Raw genomic sequence first — 23,323 nt, 5'->3', positions numbered from 1 at the left:
CTCTAAAATCTGCATTTCCTCTGGACTTGATGAAACACAGTGGACCAACACCAGCAGCTGACATGGCTCCCCAAACCATCGCTGACTGTGGGAACTTCACACTGGATTTCAAGCAACTTGGATTTTGCTCCTCTCCAGCCTTTCTCCAGACTCTGGCGCCTTGACTTCCAAATGAAATACAAAACTTGCCTTCGTCTGAAAAGAGGACTTTGGACCACTCTGCAACTATCCAGTGCTTCTTTTCCATAGCCCAAGTCAGACGCTTCTTCTGTTGTCTTGAGTTCAGAAGTGGCTTGACCATGGGAATACGGCTATTGTAGGCCATTTCGCGGTCTGTGAACAGTGGCTTTTGATACCTGGACTCCAGCTTCAGTCCACTGTCTTTGAAGCTCCCCCAAATTCTGGAAGCGACTCTTCTTCACAAGTGTGTTAAGGCTGCGGTCATCTCTCTTGGTTGTGCAGCGTTTCCTGCCACATTTCCCCCTTCCAACAGACCTTTTGTGCATGTGCTTTGAAACTGCACTCTGTGAACAGCTTGCTGTTTGAGAAATTTCTTTTTGTGTCTTACCCCCCTGATGGAGGGTGTCAATGATGGTCCTCTGGACAGCAGTCAGATCAGCAGTCTTCTCCATATTTGTGATTTTGTTTACTGAACCAAGCTGAGTGTTTTTCAAGGCTCAGGAAACCCTTGCAGGTGTTTTGAGTTAATTAGACGATTCAAGTGATTAGTTGAATACCCTACTAGTTTACTTTTTCATGATATTCTAATATTTTGAGATAGGATATTTGAGTTTTCTTAAGCTGTATGCCATAATCAGCAATATTAAAATAATAAAAGGCTTGCAATATTTCAGTTGATTTGTAATGAATCCAGAATGTATGACATTTTAGTTTTTTTAATTGCATTACAGAAAATAAAGAACTTCATCACAATATTCTAATTTTCTGAGACAGTCCTGTATATTGCATATCTAATAGGGTTGATGCTGTGCGGGAGCCGAACCCAGCTGATTTTTGGGCAAGAGGTTCTCCCTGGACTGGTTGCCATACAACCAACCATTCATACTCACGTTCTCACCTAAGAATAATTTAGAGGCTTTAACAAACTTACCACACATGTTTTAAGAATGTGGGAGGAAGAGAACCCCACACAACGCAGGGAGCAAGAACCACACAGGAAGGCTAGAACTGCATTTGTCATTGCAATAATATTTTTAATTCCTATCATCTATTACCTGTTAATGGAGCTCCATGAAAGAAAATTAAATTGTATAATTTTTGGAGTGAGATTAATAGAAGTTGGCCTTCACAATAGGTGCCATTGGCTTCTGGACATAGTGAACTTTTGGTTTGGGCAAAGTGTCCATTGGGATTGCACATGCATTTATTTTAATGCATTTTCAACTCTCACATAGTTACTCAAATGACATTATGTATCGCTGGAGATCGACATCGTTTGCCCATACACAAGAAAATGAAAACGCATGTGCAGCATTAATGCAATGATTTTGCGGTTAATTTGGAATTGAAATCAGTGATTGCTATTCGGGCCTCTCCTCGAACAACTTTTGCACGCGTAGCGGTACTTTGACTTTATGGACAGTCCCTAAACTCCCCGTGATACGTTCGTGAACCTCCCTGGCCGGTAAGTGTTGCGGAGGGATAAGGTCGTTTCGAGTCGAGCATTGGGAGTGACAAAATACCAAGTAGCAGTTGTCCTCAGCGGTGCCCACCTGCAACAGTATCACCGAGTGTGGACCAGCAACCCGCCAGAACGGTGAGATTTCGTCGTCATATTTCAAACGAGTCGAGTGAGTGTGTTTGCGTGGCAGCTGTTTTCAAGATACTCCGAACCAACCAAACCGTTTAATTTTACGCCTCTTCTGCAAAACCAAGTCCGTAAAAGAACTAACAAGTGCAACGCCCCAAATGAATTGCGTTGTTAGTTGTTTTGTCCTAAACAAAACTACAAATTAGTATGTGCGTTTTTGCTTCTTTTAAATTTCAGATGCTCAGTATGCTGTATGTAGTAAGTGTATTTATTCTTCTATTTCAGGTCAGACAACCGAGATGCATAACCCAAAAGCAAAGGAATTCGAAGCGCCGCTGTGACGCCGAACACAATAATCTCTAATTTTCTGGATTTTTTTTTAAATGCCAAGACAAGAGCGCACAGAGAACAATGTCTTTTTTGATGAAAAAGAAGAAGTTCAAGTTTCAAGTGCATTTTACATTAGAGGAGCTTACGGCAGTACCTGTTGTCAACGGAGTGCTGTTCTGTAAGATCCGGTTGATCGATGGTGGGGACTTTGCCATTTTGTCATCCAGGTATATAAACACACCTTTACAGTACACACAAACGCACTCAGGTCAGGGCTAGTGTTGACTTTGGTCTTAGCAGGGTGGTGTTCTATAGTGTTGCTGCAGCTTTTTTCTTTTTCTTTCTTTATTAACAAAGGAGAAAGTCGCAGATGTCTCTGCATGTGGTTCAGTTAACCTTTACATTCTGGGTGTTCACCTTTTTGTTTCCTGGTAAAGTTGCCCTAACTGTAGCTTTGGCTTTGAGTCATTCTGTTGTAGCATGTTGGTATCAATTGGGATGTCAAAAAGGCCCACTGGGCAAAGCTGCAACGGGAGTTTACAGCAATAAGCTTCATGAGAGCACTTTTCTGGATTTCCATTATGTTTAAGTATTGTGGCACCGGTGTCAAACTCAAGGCCCGAGGGCCAATACGGCCCGAGGGTATTGGCCCGAGGGCCAATACGGCCCGCCACATCATTTTATGTTGCCCGCGAAGACAAATTGTGCATCAAATTCGTGTGTCATTACTAGAATTGCAAATTGTCTTCACTTTTAATATCTTTTTTTTTTTTTTTAAATATTTGACCAGTTTTTACTCGTCTGATTTGAAAACGAGTTATTTGTCACTTTGTTTTGTAGCTTTTACTGTATATAATATGAGGTGCTCAGACATTTATTTGGGTTGACAGTCATACTGGCCTCTGAAAGAAGCTATGACTACGATGCGGCCCGCGAAAAAAATGAGTTTGACACCCCTGGTCTATTGTTTATTGGTTTTGTCTGTACTGAAGTCAAGTTTGAGAAAGTGCTGAGTGTTAATGAAATGTACAATGAGCAAATTGAATAATGACACATTAACCACTTAAATTATATAACATCTCTGTTATTAAAAAAGGGGTGAGGCACAGTATTAACTCGCATGTTGTAACACGGACGTGACTTTCTTCCTGATGAACTTACGTTATTTATTTTAATGGTACTCGACTTTACTTTAAAAATATATAGTGACTATTGCTCACTGAGAGCCACTCAGAGACTTGTCAGTGAAACCAAGGTGTTCCCCATGACAACAAGAACTGTTGCACAACAAATAAAAAGAGACAGAGAAGTTGAAAACAATGCTTTTCCTTCCAAAACGTTTTTCAAGTATGTGTGAGACGGATTAGATGAATGTTTAGTAATGTTTACCCAACTAGTACCTTAGTTTATCACTATTTGCCTGGTCAATCATATCTGACATATTTCTCTCTGCAAGAGGCCACAGATACACTTAAACAGTATCATACTGGAGGAGGGGAGAAAAATTAGGAAAGGTTTTATGGTGGTTAGAAATGAATTACTGACTATTTAATAGATGTATTTCCGCAATGTTTCAGTCTTAACAACCCAACCATACTGGGGGATTCAGTCGATGTATTTCTGCAGTGTCTTAAGCTAACCCAGTGCTTCTCAATAATTTTCTGTGATGCCCCCCCCAGGGAGAAGGAACCATTTCGCGCCCCCTCAACGCCATGTTAACATTAAAGAAAACAAAATATAAATAAAAAAGAAAGATCAACTTACAATAAAGAATAACTATTAAGAACATTGTTTTTAGTCTGTAACAGAACAGATTCAATGTGCATCACTTTGCCTGAAATTAAAAATAAATTATAATTATTTAAACTATAAACATTATTGACCAACTGCCATTTTATGCTGGAAAAAATACAATAAAATAATAAACATACATAATATTAAATTAAATAACAGCACTAAATAATATTCAATTCAAAGTAATCAGCAACATTAACTCAGGAGCACAATATAAAAACATTTTAACCTACAAAACAAAAATGAATAAAACAATTTGTGCTCAAAATGAGGCAGCATGACGGAGACCATATCCACGGCTGCAGGTAGTATCAGCTCTTCTGCAATGGTGTGATTTTTTCCTTGCACTGAGCAATTTGGTACGCTGCTTTATATGATGCTTACAGTACTTGCTGATTGACTGAAGTAGCATTCACAAAGTGGGATGATTGTTGGCAATATTCAGCCCGTTTTCGCTGAAAAACCTCAAGCATCTTATCGGTGTGATTGGAGTGCAATGACTTCATAAGTGCCGCCTTAATTTATTTGGCTTCATACTGTCTGCTGCCAACATTGTAAGGAACAGTTAACACACCGGTCTTTCCTCGTCTCCTATCGTAGTCGCACTGAAGCCGAGCGCTATGTACGCTTCGTCATATTTCCTTGTCTTAGCTTTCGTGTGACTCTCAATTCTCTTATCTCCGTCTCTCTCCGCTGTTCTTTTCAACCCTGTTCAATATTTTTCCATGGTGTCCCACTGCACTTTTTATCGCATGCTCAGTGCTGTGTGTGCGTATGTTCCGTGCGCGCTACACTGTAGAGCAGGGGTCACCAACCTTTCTTAAACCGAGAGCTACTTCCTGGGTACTGATTAAGGCAAAGGGCTACCAGTTTGACACAGACTTCTGAAATAGCCAATTTGCTCAATTTGGCTTTCACTGTGTTATTATTGTCATTTCCAGTTCACATGTAAGTGTGATTTTAACAAGAATAGCAAAAATACAGTCAAACCTTGGTTTTTGACCACTTTCCGTTCCAGAAGGCGGTTCGAGAAGCGAATCGGTCGAATTCCGAATCTATTTTTCCCATTACAAATAATGGAAAATTTTCTAATCCGTTTCAAGACAAAAAAAACCCCCGCCTTTTTTAAGCATTTTTTCATTTGCGCATATTTGTCCGATCGCGCAACTGCAGCGCACTGCCGAACGCGCAACCGTAACGTGTCGCCCACCGCGCAACTGCACCGCGCTGGTCGCATTATTGTGAGAGAGCCGTCGCTGAAATATAGAAAATATTTTGAAAGTCCTGATGTACTTTCCAAAATTTAAGTTGACCTAAGTGCGCAGGGAGCTTAATTTTGTCCGACCGCGCAACTGCAGCGCACCGCCGAACGCGCAACTGCACCGCGCTGGTCGCATTATTGTGACAGAGCCGTCGCTACAATTTAGAAAATATTTTTAAAGTCCTGATGTACTTTCCAAAATTTAAGTGGACCTCAGTGCGCAGGGAGCTTAATTTGGTCCAATCGCGCAACTGCAGGGCGCCGGGCGCTCAGTGTCGCATTGCTTTAAGAGCTCTTTGTGTTTTAGGATGGCTTTACTGCTCCCACTTGCTGTCTTTGGAGGCATGATTAGGGGTTAATACAATCCTCAAAGTAACGAAAATACAATAATAACGGAGTCAGTTGGCAACCGGGCCGCGCGGTCGGGTTTTCTCGGGTCCTCCCGGCTCATCTCGCAAGGTTTGACCTCCGAATTTTGTTCGACAACCGAAGCAAAAAAATCTAGAATTTTTTGTTAGAATTCCGATTTGTTCGAGAACCAGGACGTTCGAAAACCGAGGTTTGACCGTAAAATAAATAGATGCAGCTCACTGACAAGTGCCGCTATTTGAGCTAATTTTAGAACAGTCCTGCGGGCGACTCATGCGGTCCTCTCGGGTGACCTGGTGCCCGCGGGCAACGTGTTGGTGACCCCGGCTGTAGAGCGACTACTCCTTGTACACAGTGATACTGCCACTCCCACCTACTGCAGTGGATATCTAATTACCCTTTAATCTAGTACAGCCAAAAGAAAAGCATGTTCCCTGGTGTCACACGTGCCCCCCTTGGTATCGGGGGGGTCGCGCCCCACTATTTGAGAAGCACTGAGCTAACCATACTGGTGGAAGTAATTAAGCTGTTCATTGATGCTGAACAGCATATTATAGGCGTCCCGTCAATATCAGGGGATCAGAAAGTATGTACAGCAGTGATGAGTTCAGCAAGGCCGTCTCTGCTGGTCAAAAGACTATCAAAAGAAGTTGTTGTTTTTTTTTGGGTGGGGGGGTTGTTTGACCAAATTTGCTATTGATTGTTTGACCTTCATAATTGTTCTCAAATAAAACGTGTCCTGGGTGTTGTATGACACCAGCTCTGTAATGCGTAACCGCACTGCGATATAGAGCATTGCTTGTAGCTACCTGCCGTACAATGGTGTGATTGTGAAATGATGGGTGGTAAAAAAAAAATGTTGCAGAACCTGTTAGACTATTCCTTGTTTCTTGACTTTGAGCCAGCGTTGACCTAAGAAAACAGGGAAAGTCCCTCTGATTGTGTTTATGTTGCAAATATTGATAGTATTGGCTCTCGTGGACAAAGGAGGCAAGAAAAAAAGGTTGAAAAAAGTCGAAGTAAATAGGATGAATATTTTTGGTCCTTTTGAACAGTGATTACTACTTGAAAGAAAAGCTGTGTATTTAAGATCACATGCTTCAACATGCAGCAAATCTGAGTTAGGGGTGATTTTTGACAGTCATATTTGAACAGATAGATTTCTACCGTAATTTTCGGACTATAAGTCGCGTTTTTTTCATAGTTTGGGTGGGGGGGCGACTTATAATGAGGAGCGACTTATATGCTAATTTTTTCAAAAAATTTCAAAAGAAAAGAAAGTGAAACTGCGATAAACGAACCGCGATGTAGCAAGGGATTACTGTAATTTGAATTTCAAGTGACGTCAGCGGCACGGCGTGGCGCGGCGGTTGTTTACAAAAAGGACAAAGATTGATCACGGGATGACGAAGGGCCCCACCTATTACCGGCATCATTAGCGGCTTTGTTTCTAAGTGACACGGAGGACGAAGAGTTTGAAGGATTTAAGGATTTGGAGTGACACAGAAGGTTTGAAAAACTATTATGGCTTTTACGCACGCCCGGTCCTACTCTACGGAGCTCTCTTTCACCTCCGTGGATAGAAGTCGGGGGCCGGCACTCGGCCGGGTGGCTGTCCGGGGACGGTGGATGGGGCTCGGTCATGGCTTTTACGCACGCCCGGTCCTATTCTATGGATCTCTCTTCCACCTCCGTGGCTGGAAGGCCACGCCCTCACACGCCTGGAAGTTTGTTTTGTTAAATAAAGAGCCGTTTACCAAACCCACGTCTTTCCTTGTACTTTGTTAACGCTACAATATAGTTATATACTAGATCTGTGGAATAACAACGAGGCTGACGTCAGGGCGCACGCGCGGCGTTGTTGACAAAGGATGAGGAATTTGATCGATGGATTTAATGATTTAGAGTGCACAGATGGTTTGATAATATTATTCCTTATATAATAGTTATTTGATATCTAATTTATATATCGTTATATGGGCCTGTGGAATATTAAATTATAAAATTACGGTATGTTTTCATTCTTTTTTTTCTTGAATAAACTACCAGGATTAAGAGGTCTCTCATCCCCAAGTTTCAATGTAAATATCACTCACATTGACAATGATATATTATGACAGATATTGATTTTAGCGACGTACCACTGATGTTTTGGGGCGATGAGGAATGTCTCTTGGTGTCTTAGTTCAATATTACAATGGAATTAAATAGAAACAGGTAGTTCACTATTTAGAGCCCTATGCAGTGGTTGATTCACAGTCAAATTATATAGGCCAAAGAAAAGGGGAATACATATATATATATATATATATATATATATATATATATACGTATATACCGTAATTTTCGGACTAAAAGTCGCTCCGGAATATACCGTGTTTTTCCATGCATAATGCGCAAACTTTAACTAATTTATTGTCCTAAAATCTGGGGTGCGCATTATGCATGGTTACAACAATTTTTGAAGAAAATCTCCCTCAAAATAAAACTTGAAATCACACCTTTCTTCTTGTTTGTTGTCAATCGCGCATCGCATTCAGCCATCCTGCCCAACACAGTCAGTAAAATTCATAATTGACGACACATCGTTTGATGCGATGGTGCAATCCTTGATGGTATGTTATTGTCAAATATTGTTTGTTTTTTAATCTCCATCGCAAACCGGATATCATACGGAGGCCGCCATTACAGATGCGCAGAACGGATGCGCAAGACACGTCAGCTATATAAAGAGCGAGACTTCAGTTCTCTACCTAAATGCGTATTACAGGTAATATTTTATTTCACAACACTTTGCCTTGTTCCTTTCTTCTCTGCTGTTCACTTCAAACATGCTCCATACGAACACAATGCTCTCGTATCAGACGCTTGCTCGATCACCTGCTCGTTTGCTGTCACAATGTACCCTACACAAATCCGAAACATTTCTTCGCTATCGAGTTTGCTAGCGCATGCGCAGTGATACTGACCGGCAGAATAACATCCGGTTGTTCCCAAAGAAGATCTTTTTTCTGAAATAAATTTACGTTTACGGACTTAAGTAAGAGTCAAAATTTGGGTGCGTATTATACATGGGTACAGGCTTTTTTTCCAGCATCGACATGCCATTTTTAGGGTGCGTATTATGCACGGGGGCGCATTATGCATGGAAACACACGGTAGGTCGCATTAGCCATAAAATGCACAATAACGTGAAAAAAAGCATATATAAGTCGCTCCGGAGTATAAGTCACATTTTGGGGGGAAATTTATTCGACAAAATCCAACACCAAGAACAGACATGAACGAGCAACAACAGGCTGAACGATAGGTATGCTAACGTGACATAAACACAAACGAAGAGCTGAGAACGGGCCTGACGTAACATTCAGAGTTATTAAAAAAAACTATTACATAAATAACACGTTTATAAAACCATCTGTGTCACTCCAATTCATTAAAGCCATCGATCGTCCTTTGTCAACAATGGGTGCGCGCCACTGACGGCGCTTGCACTTCAAAATATTCCACAGGCCCTATGTGTGTGTGTGTTGGCCCGAATATAAGACGACCCTGATTATAAGACGACCCCCTCTTTTTCAAGACTCAAGTTTGAAAAAAGACTTTTTGAACACCAAATAAAATTTTTATACAGAAAATAATTACAGTACATCTGAAACAAATGATCCTGTCGAGCTCTTGAAAGCGGCCACATTGAGGACCATGGAAAACCTTTCTCTGATTGTGAGGATTTTTTAGGCGATCTTTTTGAGCTCTCCACCTCCGTACATTACACTGTGACACCATATTTCACAGCCGCTTTGCAATTGTTTGAAGACTCTGCCTCATTTATCACCATCATCTTGAAGTTTGCATCATAACTTCTCAGCTGCCGGTTAACCTGGTTGATCTTCGATCCACTTTTCTCCAGATTGTCGCTACGTTTCTGTTGGGGAGCCTGAGGACTGTATAGGGCACAAGTGTCAAACTCAAGGCCCGGGGGCCAGATACGGCTGGCCACATCATTTTATGTGGCCCGCGAAGACAAATTGTGCATCAAATTCATGTGTCATTACTAGAATTGCAAATTGTCTTCACTTTTAATAATATATATTTTTTTAAATATTTGACCAGTTTTTACTCATCTGATTTGAGAACGAGTTATTTGTCAGTTTGTTTTGTAGCTTTTACTGTATATAATATGAGGTGCTAATACATTTATTTGGGTTGACAGTCATAATGGCCCTCCGAAAGAATCTATGACTACAATGCGGCCCGCGAAAAAATGTTGTTTGACACCCCTGGTATAGGGGGTTTGCTCGGAAGGTTATGCTCTTTTCGACCCTGGGTTTCGGTCAGAACACAGGAGGAAAGACGTGGTTCAGTTTTGATTGCTTTACTGAATTATTGGCAAAAATGTAACAGGCACTGTGGCTCATAGGGACATACAGGCAAACTGGCAAAAGGGTATAGGCACACGTTTGGTCGTAAGGATGTGAGAGCAGGTGTGTGTAATGTACATGGTGAGTCTTTGGGTGTGTAAATGTGATTCTCTTCTGTGTGATTATTGTATGAAGGGTGTGTGGGGTGTGTGTGGGGGGGGTTCTTCAACAGACAAATACAGCAGGTAAGTCAACGCTCAACCTCTCACGTCACACAACACGACGGCACACATTACATAACTGACTGGACGTAACGGTTCCACTATACTAAATAACCATAAATGAAATACTCTCAGCAACACACCAAACATGAGTCATCTAGACAACAAAATACATTTGCTGGCGACCGTTAGTTGCCGTGGCGCTGCGTAACGGCTACTCGTACGATGCGAGGAAAACTTAAAGGAGCGCGCCGAAGCTATCAATCAAAAGGCGCACACACGAAACAAACCGCGATCAGACAAACGGCACAACAGTAGACAGTAGAGATGCACCGATCCGATATCTGGATCGGATATCGGCCCCGATATCAACAAAATAGATGGATCGGGTATTGGAAAATGCAGCCGATCTATGAGCCGATCCTTTCCTTAATCTATTGGGACGCGGGCTACGTCATACGTCAGCAGCACGTGTGCCGCATGCCACGAGAGTTTTCTAAACAAACGCAAACATGGAGCGAACGAAAGAGTCAGCTGTGTGGAGGTACTTTAAACTGAACACGCCAACTAGCTCGACGGCAGTTTGTGATATCTGCAAAGCTAATGTTGCCAGGGGTGGTGGTAGTACTGCCAGTTATAGTACTACCAATTTAATTAAGCATCTCCAGAAACACAGCAGATGCACTGCAAAGACGGGAGAAATTCCCAGGCAATAGCGCAAAAGCTATGAGAATTACTGAGAAAGTGCTGGAATTCATGGTTTTGGATGGACAACCGATGAGTGTTGTTGAAAACGAGGGCTTCCGACGTTTACTTGAGCACCTGGAGCCACGGTACAATTTGCCATCGCGCAAGTATTTTTCTGAGACCGCACTGTCAGAAATGTATGAGAAAGTGTGCGAACACTTGTCACAAGAATTAAGAGATGTAGATGCCATGAGCTTCACAACTATGTAGAGACATGTTTACATTGCTTGATTATTGTATTTGACCAAGTCACTTGTTTATTCTCTTGTCCCGATGCTATATTTTATTTTTAATTCCACTCTGCACTTTCAGTATTTAGAAATAATTTTGAATGTTTTTTTTTTGTGTTCGACTAAGCAGAGCTTGTTTTCAGGGAGCACTTCTCATTGCTGCTTAAATGAGCATTTAGAGCAAAGAACTGTCTAGTCATGCCTGATGCCATTGCCTTTAGTCTTTTCTGTTCCACATGTAGAGGTATGTAGCTTGTTAAGTCAACCATAATATCGGATCGGTATCGGGTATCGACCGATACGCAAAGCCACGGCATCGGTATCGAAACTGAAAAAGTCGGATCGGTGCATCTCTAGTAGACAGTAGTAACAATGAAATGTATCAGGGACGTGCGGTCAGAGGAGGCAAGGGAGGCCACGCCTCACCTGCCATCATGAAAAGGGGAAAAACCAAATTCAATTGTTTTTATTATAAAGTCATTTTCCTTTCAATTTTAGTAGTTTTGTATCACTTTGAACCAAATTCGCTGAATTTTTATAATTATGTTAAAACCGAAGACGAGTCGCTCGGAGGAGGCAACTTCCTGCCTTGCCTCCGCGTAATCACACGGCTGCCTATTCTGACAGGCCCCAGTCATGAACCTCACCGCACGTCACTGAAATGTATATACCGTAAATTTGGGACTATAAGCCGCAACTTTTTTCTCAAATTTTGAACCCTGTGGCTTATATAGGATTTTTTTTATGTGATTTTTGTGATGACTTGATCACTTTTATACACTCGTAAAAAGGCTGTGGACCGCTTTTGTGCGGCACCGCTTTGCTGGGCGGAGGGATATGTGACACGGTCACTGGGGAGAAAAGTGGTGTGTTGATCGCATGTCCATCCGCCAGGCAAATAGTGCCGTATAATTCACACAAAGAAGAGACAGAACGAAATCAAGACGGACATTACTGAAAGGAAGCTTTTATACACAAACCGTCATTATGGGGGACAAAAGAAATGCATATTATACCGCTTTTAAGTCAAAGGCAGTCGATTTTGCCCATTTTTGATGACATTGTGTTGCGTCACCCTTTTCTTTCTTTATTTCCCAGTCACGTCTACTCTGGAGCTATACGTGTAGCTCGCTAGTTTAATGTAACTTAGCGCTTCGTGCATGAATAAAATTAGCATGAACAGACCATCATGGAAAATGCAAGAAGAAATGCATAAAAGCAACGACGAAAGGGAGACTGAGAAAGTGTGTGGTGAAGGAGATCTTACGCTATTCCAATCGGACACTGAGGAGGAAGACTTCGATAGTTTCAGTGCACAGGAGGAAGATGAAGACGGCTCTTTTTTTACTTTTACTGGTATGTTTTTTTAACCAGCTCTGTTAGTGCTGTGCTACTGTGTTGCTGCCGCTTCTCAATGACTTTTACCGGTATGTTTTTTTTAATCCAGCCTTATTAGTGCTGTGTTACCTCCATGTTGCTGCGGTATTACTGCCGCGTCACAGGCAGTGTCTGGAAAGTAATGTTATTATGTATGTTATTAAAGCTTTAAAAAAGCTTTCTGTGTACCGTCTTTCTTTGTAAATAACTCGCGTGCACACTTCCATGTTGCTGTGGTACTACTGCTGCGTCACAGGCAGCGTTTAGAAAGACATGTTAAAGTATGTTATTAAAACTTTAAAAAGGCTTTCTGTGTACTGTCTTTCTTTGTAAATAACTCATGCGCACGTGCGGCTTATAGTCCGGTGCAGCTTGTACAAGAAAAAAAAATAATAATATCCCCAAATTTTAGCTGGTGCGCCTTATAGTCCGGTGCGGTTTATAGTCCGGTGCGGCTTATAGTCCGAAAATAATGGTACTCACTTTGTGTCAAAGACGCACACGATCACAGCAATACACTCAGTCGATACCAGCAAGTTTTAACTTCCCGCTGCGCACAAGCTTGAACAACCGCGATAAGCTGAGGTAACTCACGCGAGATTTAAGGCGCGGTGACGTAACGGTCCAACATTTTAACATCAACATAGGAACCTTTCTAACAGTTTCTCCATTTTCTGTTATCTTTTCTCTTATTTTCTTCTCTTTTTATTCTTACCGCTATTTTTTATTTTTCTTCTTCGTGCTGCTGCTATTTTTATTCTTTGTGACAGGGGTTCGCTTTGGCCTGGGGAGTTAAGTTTAGCATTCGCTTTAAAGATATCTGGCGCTATCTAGCGTTGTGAATGGGTATAATGTCTAGACCCCAAATGTAAGACGACCCCCACTTTTTCAGTCTTATTTCAATGCAAAAAACACCCTCTTATATTCGAGCCAATACGATAAACCATGAAAATATTAAAACAATTAATGCACCAATCATTGTTTTCAGTTTGATTAAGCATAAATAAGTTTGATTAACCATACATTTTGACACTTCATAAAACCTCTGTGATATGTTTCTGTCTTTCAAGAGTCCGCATTGTTTTGTGTAATTACTGCAAGGTGCAGCTCATGTCGAGATCTGGAAGTTTCTCATGTGGACATTTGTTCATATGTCCTCCTACATGATCTTGACAGGGAGAGAGAACACCAGAGTTCACCACTATGCTGGGAAAAGCCAACAGGCCATTCCAGCAGTGTGTGTGTTTTGTGACATTTGCTAACCAATGACCTCTTTTTTTCTAGTAACATTGCTTCAATTTGGGCATTAGGGTGGATTCTTCCTCTGGCTCTCATTTATTAGTTTAGTTTGAAAAATCTGTTTGCAGGCTGAGGAGGGAGGGCTACATTCCCATGAGGCCACATTTTGCTCTGCTAACTCCCAAATTCCTAAAATAAGTTCTGCTTGTTATTTTGCCATTCATTTCCATTTGCACTGCAGTGCTGTGACTACGAGAGTGGGTAATACTAATCGGTGGAATCAAATCCAATAAAAGGTCTTTAATTATCTCATTATATGCACAGCAGTGACATGCGGTGAGGTTCATGACTGGGGAGGCACTGACGTTTTTTCATTGCCTCCGTAAGGTCTCTTTTCAAAGCCGTTTAGTTCATCTAAAGAAACACGACGTTTCAGACAGATGACAAAAACCACTAGATATTATATACATCAGCTTAACTACGGAAATTAGTTAATATAGCCACAGTGTTTGAACACTTAAACAGCGACAAAGAGACAGACAGCAGTTCAGTCTAACTGCATAGCCTGTCAGAATAGGCAGCCGTGTGATTACGCAATCCTCAGCGGAGGCAAGGCAGGAAGTTGGCTCCTCCGAGCGACTCGTCTTCGGTTTTAACATAACTATAAAAATTCAGCGATTTTGGTTCAAAATGATACAAAACTATTCAAATTAAAAGGAAAATGACTTTATATTAAAAACAATTGAATTTGCTTTTTCCCCTTTTCATGATGGCAGGGGAGGCTTGCCTCCTCTGACCGCACATCCCTGATGCACAGAATATAGTAAATGTTACATTTTGCAATTCACATCTGCAGTGCCCATTCGAAAAGAATTTTAGACCTGTGTCATTTCGTTCATTCGTGTTGTGCTTTGTCACGCATTTCATGTGTGTGTCTGTCCACAGGGAGGAGGTGCAAGAGAATTGTGTCCGATGGGGGAAGAAATTCTCCTTTGTGTGTAAAATGAGCGCTAATCCAGTCACAGGCATATTGGAACCCTGCATCTGTAGGGTTTCTGTACGCAAGGTAAATTACATTTTCATCATCTTACATCTTTTAAAATCTAAACTATATATCCAGATATTAAGTGAAGAGTGAGTGATTCACAATTATAGGGTGAAACTTTAGGTAACAGTGAAGGTTTTGAGGTTTAATTTCTTTTTCACTGTCCAGTGGCACTTCTCTCATGGTCCCTGTTTTAATCTGGCATTTAACTTTTCAAGGCTTTTTCATTTCAAGGATAATTTATGTCCTTCTAATCGACACCATGGCTGAAAAAACACAACTTTCAAATCGGCATATTACTTTTCTTCTCAGGAAAAAATATGTTATGGTTTTGTCTTTTAGTTGGATTACGTATGTTTAGTTAATGTTTGGACTTTACTTGATGTCTGCCAGATACATACCGTCTGTGTAACTTGCTGGTTTTTAAGGCCTGGTGTACACAAAGGATTTGTCAAATAGCACAGTATTACCACATCATCTTCAATATCATTGCTGTCACAATTAAAATTCACTGAGAAATTATGACATCCATAAGATTAAGTTAAATCACATTGACAACAAGTCTCAAAATAACGTGGTTGGCCATTGTGTATATTTAATGGACCCTTGTTATATTTTGATCATTTTATATTTATCTTTGCAGGAGCTTAAAGGAGGAAAGGCCTTTTCAAAGGTAAAGTAGACTCCTGATCTACAAAACTGTATTTTCCGGACTATAAGTTATAAGTCGTGTATAATAAAGAAGAAAAAGACATAAGTCGCACCGGTATAAGTCACATTTTTGGGGGAAATTTATCTGATAAAATCCAACACCTTCTAACAGACATGTCAGATTGATTGATTGATTGATTGATTGATTGATTGATTGATTGATTGATATTTCAAACAACCAAAAAAAAACAAAAAAAAAAAACAAATATCACTCTAAAGTGCCACATATAAGTCCATACAACAAACAAACAAAAAATAAACCAACAAACAGAAATAAATAACTAAATTAATTAATAATAATAATAATACATAAGTAAATAAATTAATAAAGAATGCTCGAAAAGGAGTAGGAGGAAGCATAGCTTTTTAGATATTTCTACCCCTTTCTCACTTTATCCATTAAACCAATGATTCAACATATACTGTAATTCTACAACAGAACACAAGTAGACACACTTTCGCACTTATTTTTCTGTTTCATTTTTACTTGTGTGTAGCCCTTTGGCACTATTAGCCTTTGTACCCGCTAAACAACATATTTTTGTACATTCTTTTAAACTGGTGGATATTTGGACTTTGCTTGAGTTCCTCACTTAGATTGTTCCTTAGTTTGACCCCAGTTATAGTTATACAGAAACTTTTTAAGGTTGTTCTTATGTTTAACAACACCCGTAAGGCGGCGGGCCCTGACAACATCCCAGGTCGAGCGCTGAAGGACTGCGCTGGGGAGCTGACGGGTGTCTTCACGGACATCTTTAATATTTCCCTGCAGCAGGCCATCGTCCCTTCGTGTTTCAAGGCTGCCACCATCGTACCTGTGCCGAAGAAAAGTGCTCCGTCCTGCTTCAATGACTACCGCCCCGTGGCACTGACGCCCATCATCATGAAGTGCTTTGAGCGGCTTGTCATGGAGCACATCAGATCCATTCTCCCCCCCACAATAGATCCTTCCAGTTTGCGTACCGAGCCCAACGGTCCTCTGAGGATGCCATCTGCTCTGCCCTCCACTCAGCCCTCACCCACCTGGAGAGAAGGGACTCGTATGTGAGATTGCTGTTTGTGGACTTCAGTTCTGCCTTCAACACCATTGTGCCACAACGACTCATCTGCAAACTCGACAAGCTGGGCCTCAGTACCTACCTCTGCAACTGGCTACTGGACTTCCTCTGTCAGAGGCCTCAGGTGGTACGTGTTGGCGACAAAATCTCCGCCAGCATCACGCTGAGCACGGGGGCCCCCCAAGGCTGCGTGCTCAGTCCGCTGCTCTTCACCCTGCTGACGCATGACTGCACTGCAACCTACAGCAACAACCGCATAGTGAAATTTGCTGTCGACACGACTCTGGTGGGTCTCATCACCAAGGGCGACGAGACTCAATACAGGTTGGAGGTTGACCTTCTGACCACGTGGTGCAGGGACAACAACCTCCTGCTGAACGTCAACAAGACCAAGGAGATTGTTGTTGACTTCCGGAAGGGTCACACCCAACACCTACCGCTGACCATCGACGGTGCTGTGGTGGAGAGAGTGAGCAGCACCAGGTTCCTGGGGGTGCACATCAGTGAGGATCTCTCCTGGTCCACCAACACCGCATCACTGGCGAAGAAAGCTCAGCGCCGCCTGTACTTCCTGCGGAAACTCAGGCGAGCAAGTGCTCCTCCGGCCGTCATGACTACATTCTACCGTGGCACCATTGAGAGCGTCCTCTCCAGTTGTATCGCTGTTTGGGGTGGTAGCTGCACTGAATACAACATGAAGGCCCTGCAGCGCATAGGGAACACGGCTGGTAAGATTATTGGTGCTTCACTCCCCTCCCTGAAGGACATTTACACCTCCCATCTCACCCGCAAGGCGACCACGATTGTGAGTGATGTGAGTCACCCCGCTCACTCTTTGTTTGATCTTCTGCCCTCTGGGAAGAGGTACAGGAGCCTGCGCTCCCGCACCACCAGACTCACCAACAGCTTCATACTCCAGGCTGTTAGGATCCTGAACTCTCTCCCCCTTCTGCGTAGCGTCCTGTACTTTTGCGCTATATTCTGACTGTCTGCTGTATGCACACTTGCTCCATTTTTGCTCCTCTTATTTATTGTTATTTGTTTATTTATTCATCACTCTTATTTATTCATTGTTTGTGCCTTCTTGTTTTTTTTTTTGTGTTGTTTACTTGTATGTATATTGTGTACTATGTCTTGTCACCGTGGGATAGTGGGAATGTAATTTCGATTTCTTTGTGTGTCTTGGCATGTGAAGAAATTGACAAAAAAGCAGACTTTGACTTTTTTGACTTTAAGATTGTGAAGTTGTGATTCCCCCTTAATTTATAACCTCCCTCCCGATTCCTAAATAAGTTTTGGATATTTTCTGGTAGTTGTTTTGCTTTTGCCCTATACATGATGATTGCTGTTTGATAAGATACTATGTAAGTGAATTTCAATAGTTTGGATTGTATGAAAAGTGGATTTGTGTGTTCCAAGTAGTTGACTTTATGAATAGTCCTTATTGCGCTTTTCTGCAGAATGATAAGTGGCTGTAGTGAAGTTTTATAAGTATTCCCCCAAACCTCAGCACAGTAATGCAAATAGGGCAAGACAAGAGAACAATAAAGTGTATGAAGTGAATGATAATCCAGTAATTCTTTTGCCTTGTATATGACTGCCATGCTTCTTGAAATTTTAGACTTTACGTTTTTGATCATCTATTATAACCCCAAGAAATTTGTTTTCCTGCACCCTTTCAATTTCAGTCCCATCTATTTCTATTCGTATCTTTGTTCGCTTTGCCAAATACCATAAACTTGGTCTTACTTACATTTAATGATAATTTGTTCCAGTCGAACCACATTTTTATTTTTTTCATTTCCTCATTCAACACTGATTCCACTTGTTGGATGTTATCACCTGAACAAAAGATATTTGTGTCATCTGCAAAATTGACGAGTTTTAGTTCTTTAGAGACTTTGCACATGTCATTTATATACAAAATAAATAATTTAGGGCCTAAAACTGACCCTTGTGGAACACTACAAGCTATGTCCAAATATCCAGAGCAGTGATTACCCAACTTTACATACTGTTGCCGTTCTCGCAGATAATCCTTTATCCAGTCTAATACTTGTCGTTTATTTTTCTAATTTATTGAATAGTATATTAATTATGATTAATTGTGTCAAAAGCTTTTTTGAGGTCAATGAAAACTCCTACTGCATGTCGTTTGTTGTCTATTGCCTCTGTGATTTCCTCGATTGATTCCATTAATGTCTGTGCTGTTGATCTGTTTACTCTAAAACAGGGGTGTCCAAACTACGGCCCGCGGGCCAAGGCCAACTGCGGCCCGCGGGCCAACTGCGGCCCGCGGGCCAGTTTTTATTGGCCCGCAGCAAAGAAGAAGTACTGGGCAGGCTAACGAGTTAGCGGAAATATGCTAATTCGCGATCGTGCTAACACGCGCAAACGGACCTTTAAAGGAAATTGAACGAACATTTGGAGCAATACTACATTGTCCTAAAGGTTAGTTTGTAAAGAGACGGTTGCCTTGTTTAAGGATTTCAACTTAAAGAGACACTATCAGACTAAACATGCGAACACAAACGACCAGCTAACAGGGAGTGACCGCGCTGATAAAGTGAAGCAGCTCCAAGCTGAACTGGCATCACAACAGCGATTCTTCACACGGGACTGTGAGTCAAAAATAAATATTACTAAAGCAAGCTACGAAGTGGCCATGTTAAGACTGTTGATGTTATGGACCTGTAGACCTGACACAAACTATTATTTTCTGAAAGATAATGTAAATGACAAGAGCAAAATTCACTAGTTTTAAGTTTTAATAATAACAGACAACTTTGCATTACTTATAACTCCCGTTTAAAATGTTCATGAGGCAAAAGTAATTTTAAACTCATGTAAATTTAAGGTATTTCATACAGTTTGTTCAATGTTATCTGACTCTTCAGATATGAATGAAAGGCAGAATTTGTGTTTTTAGAGTTGTTCACATCTGCCTGAGTGACTCATATTTGGTTATTTTGTCATTTGAAAAATAAAGACAATTGTGACAATGAAATTTGTTTTATAACAGTGTGTATTTGCATGACATTTTTGTAGTTAAAAAATGTCCGAAAAAACTATTGGCCCCCGGGCCCCTTCACTTTATCAAATCTGGCCCTCCTTGCAAAAAGTTTGGACACCCCTGCTCTAAAACCATATTGGTTCTCTGCAAATAATTTATGTTTTTCCAAAAATCCATCCATTCTACTGTTAAAAAGCTTTTCTAATATTTTTGAGAGTTGTGGCAATATTGAGATAGGTCTGTAGTTTGTAAAGTTGTGTTTGCTCCCAGTTTTATAAAGAGGAATGACCTTAGCAATTTTCATCTTCTTTGGGAATGAACCAGTTAAAAATGACAAGTTACAGATGCACACAAGTGGCTTTGAAATCCCCTCAATGATTTGCTTAACTAATGTCATATCAATCCCATTGCAGTCGGTAGATGTTTTATTTTTGCATTGTTTTACAATGTTAATGATTTAATTTTCATCAACTGCCTTCAAAAACATTGAGTGAGGATTCCTTTCTATTAATTTATCTCTGTTGCCTACATCTGGCGCTGGAATCGGTATGTTTTTTGCTATTTGAGGCCCAACATTTACAAAGAACTGATTAAAACTGTTTGCCACTTCTTCCATATTATAATTTTCAGTATCATTTATAACAAAATATTTAGGTAATTTGTGTTGTTCGGTACCTTCTCTAATAATGTGGTTTAGGAGAGTCCATATCCCCTTAATATTATTTTTGTTATCCTCTAATTTATTCTTATAATATTCTTTCTTACTTAATCTTATAATATTAGTTAATTTATTCTTATATCTCTTCTATTTATCTTCAGCGCCTTCTGTTCTCTGTTTTATGAAGTTCCTATAGAGTAAATTTTTCTTTTTACAGGCATTTCTTAAGCCTTTCGTCAACCATGGACTGTTCTTATATTTAGTTTTTTTATTATATTCCTTGATTGGACAATGCTTATTATATAATGAAGTGAATATAGTCATCAATTTATGGTATGCGTTATTTACATCTTTTTCTTTATATAGTGCATGCCAGTTCTGTTCCATTAATTCATGTTTTAATTGTCTCATCTGTCCTAATTCTTCTTTGTTGTTTATACACCCCAATTTCAGATTTGAAATTATTGTCATATACTGTAAACACTGGAAGGTGGTCAGTAATATCAGTATAATAACCCGCTTGTTGTCCTGTTTTCTATTATATTGGTGAATATGTTATCTATCAGAGTAGCACTCTGTGATGTTACTCTCGTGGGTCTAGTGATTGTAGGAAAGAGACTCAGGCTATGCATTAAATTTAAAAAATCATCAATATTTTGTTGCTTATTTGGATTTAATAGATCAATGTTTTATAATCCCCGCAAATAAAAATATTTTTGTTGCCTTTTTGTATAATCACACTTTCTATCCATTCTGTGAATGTCTCAATGCTAGAACCAGGAGCTCTATAGACACAGCTCATAATAATGTCTTTTTTCTTTTCAACACAAATCTGTATCGTGAGACATTCAAGAAGATTGTCCACCACCTGTGTCATAGCCTCTACAATCTTGAATTTCATATTCAAATCAACATAGATTGCAACACCACCCCCACCTTTACTCTGTCTGTTGTTATGTATGAATTCATAGCCTTCCATCTCAAAGTGCATTCCCTTCTCAGTCGTAATCCAGGTCTCAGAAATAGTTATTATATTAAATGGTTGTTTGAACGTGTTTAAGTAATCCCGAATGCTACTAAAAATTTTATATAGACTCCGGCTATTGAAATGGATAATAGATAGCTTATCTTTTGTTAAGATGTCCGTATTGTACTGATCATTGCTGTAATAATATGTGTTGCTTGTGGTGGAGAAGAAATTATTGTCTGGGTCGATGTCCGGATCTATGTCCAGAGTGCTGCTTGCACTGTAATCAAACGTTAGTTGGAGTTGTTCATGTTCTTGTATCCACTGTGTTACATGTCCATTGTTGCTTGATGTAGGTTGAGTAGTGTCCCTGAGCATTATGTTTGTGTTTTGTGTTGTTACCTCCATTCAGTTCCAAGTCCACTCCAGTTGATTTTCTATTGAGGATACTTATTCGAGCTTTTCCAGTTCCTCAATACTCCTCACCATCAGTATCTTGGCCTCTTCTGGTGATCCATTAAGCTTGATGTATATCTTGCAATTTCTGGTCCATGTACTCTGTATTTTTTTCATTCTTCTCAAGTGACGTGCTTTCTTTGCAATATCCGCATTGGTCTTTGTCAAATGTTCATTTATGTAGATGTCTGTACCTTTGAGCAACTTACCCTGCTTTAGAAGTGCAACTTTGTGCTTCCTGTTGACAAATTTCAGAATGACTGCAGGCTTGTCGTTACTGTTTCTTCTGGGCAGTGGATGACATGCTTCAACCTGATTGGAGTCCATCGTTATTCCTTTAGTTTGCAGAAACTCAGCGACCTGTTGCTCGGCTGAGCTTGCATGTTGCTCACAGCCATCGTTACTTGCCGTCACTGCCCTTGCATAAGATATAGGTTTGATTGCTATTCCCGTGATGACAATGTCATTTATTCTTGTATATTGCTCGATGTCCGCTACCCGACTTTCAAGGTAGGCAAGCCGCTTGTCCTTCTCAGCATTGAGCATACGGAGCGTCTTTACCTCTTCCACCAGTGCCAAGATGTTTTTCTGCTGCATCCTTACTGCAGAAACGTCTTCCGAAAGGAAGTCAAGTGACCTTTTTATGTCCTCGACCTCCTCCGTGGACATGGTTAGGTTGCCTTGAAAGGCAATTTAAAATAAAAATAGAATAGGCATCAACAGGCTAAACGGTACGGTATGCTAACGTTGCATAAACACATAAGGAACTGAGAACGTGCCTGAAGTAACATATTGAGTTATTAAAAAAACTATAGTATAAATAACTTGCTAAGAAGTTTAGCGAACTGTCCGCATCACTCCAAATCATTAAATCCAACAAAATCTTTATCCTCAGTGTCACTTATAAACAACTATGCTAACCCCGGAAGTAGAAGATGCAGCGCTTTCTCTTCTACGTCGCTTACGTCAGACTCATCGTCAGTTGAAGTTCCAATTATTCCACAGGCCTCGAGAGCCCTCACGCGGTTTAGTGTGAAAATAAAATGTGAAATGATGTAATGTGTTAATAATTTCACACATAAGTCGCTCCTGAGTATAAGTCGCACCCCAAACTATGAAAAAAACTGTGACTTATAGTCCAGAAAATACAGTAATATAAAACAGTAGCACATAAGTCTTAGCTAACATATTGAAATGTTTTATGGTGCCTTCATAAAACATACTCTTACAATGTTCCCAGTGGTAAAAGGTAGGGTTAAGGCATTATGACACAGCTAAGAGGTAATAAGTGTGATGTTTTGACTGTGTGCTAACAACTGAACCTGAGCCAGTCCAGTCTAGCAGTATACTGTTGAGACAGTCAATTGTATGGTGAGTTACACAATGCTCAAGAATTTAATATAATGATTTTACCTCAGGCGGCTCGGTGGCGCACTGGGTAGCACGTCCGCCTCACAGTTAGGAGGGTGCGGGTTCGATTCCACCTCCGGCCCTCCCTGTGTGGAGTTTGCATGTTCTCCCCAGGCCCGCGTGGGTTTTCTCCGGGCACTCCGGTTTCCTCCCACATCCCAAAAAACATGCTTGGTAGGCCGATTGAAGACTCCAAATTGTCCCTAGGTGTGAGTGCGAGTGCAAATGGTTGTTTGTCTCTGTGTACCCTGCGATCGGCTGGCAACCGGTTCAGGGTGTCCCCCGCCTACTGCCCGTTGACGGCT

General features: G+C 40.7%; 1 protein-coding gene across 3 annotated transcripts in view; it reads left to right on the top strand.

Annotated features, from left to right (window-relative positions):
• The first annotated feature begins 953 nt into the window (after positions 1 to 953).
• Positions 954 to 23,323, top strand: part of fam102ab (family with sequence similarity 102 member Ab) — a 30,308-nt gene continuing 7,938 nt past the window's right edge. Inside the window, exons 1-4 of one of the 3 annotated variants that reach the window (XM_037265876.1) lie at positions 954 to 1,777; positions 2,057 to 2,328; positions 14,646 to 14,766; positions 15,389 to 15,418. In XM_037265876.1, the coding sequence (XP_037121771.1) occupies positions 2,183 to 2,328; positions 14,646 to 14,766; positions 15,389 to 15,418 (297 nt within the window). In that variant the 5' untranslated portion in view covers positions 954 to 1,777; positions 2,057 to 2,182. The other 2 variants (XM_037265877.1, XM_037265878.1) reach the window with 2 other exon arrangements.

The sequence above is a fragment of the Syngnathus acus genome, chromosome 12 (genome assembly GCF_901709675.1).
Source record: "Syngnathus acus chromosome 12, fSynAcu1.2, whole genome shotgun sequence".
NCBI classification, from domain to species: Eukaryota; Metazoa; Chordata; class Actinopteri; order Syngnathiformes; family Syngnathidae; genus Syngnathus; species Syngnathus acus.
Note: the sequence above shows the minus strand (reverse complement) of the source record. Positions and strands in the feature narration are given on the sequence as shown.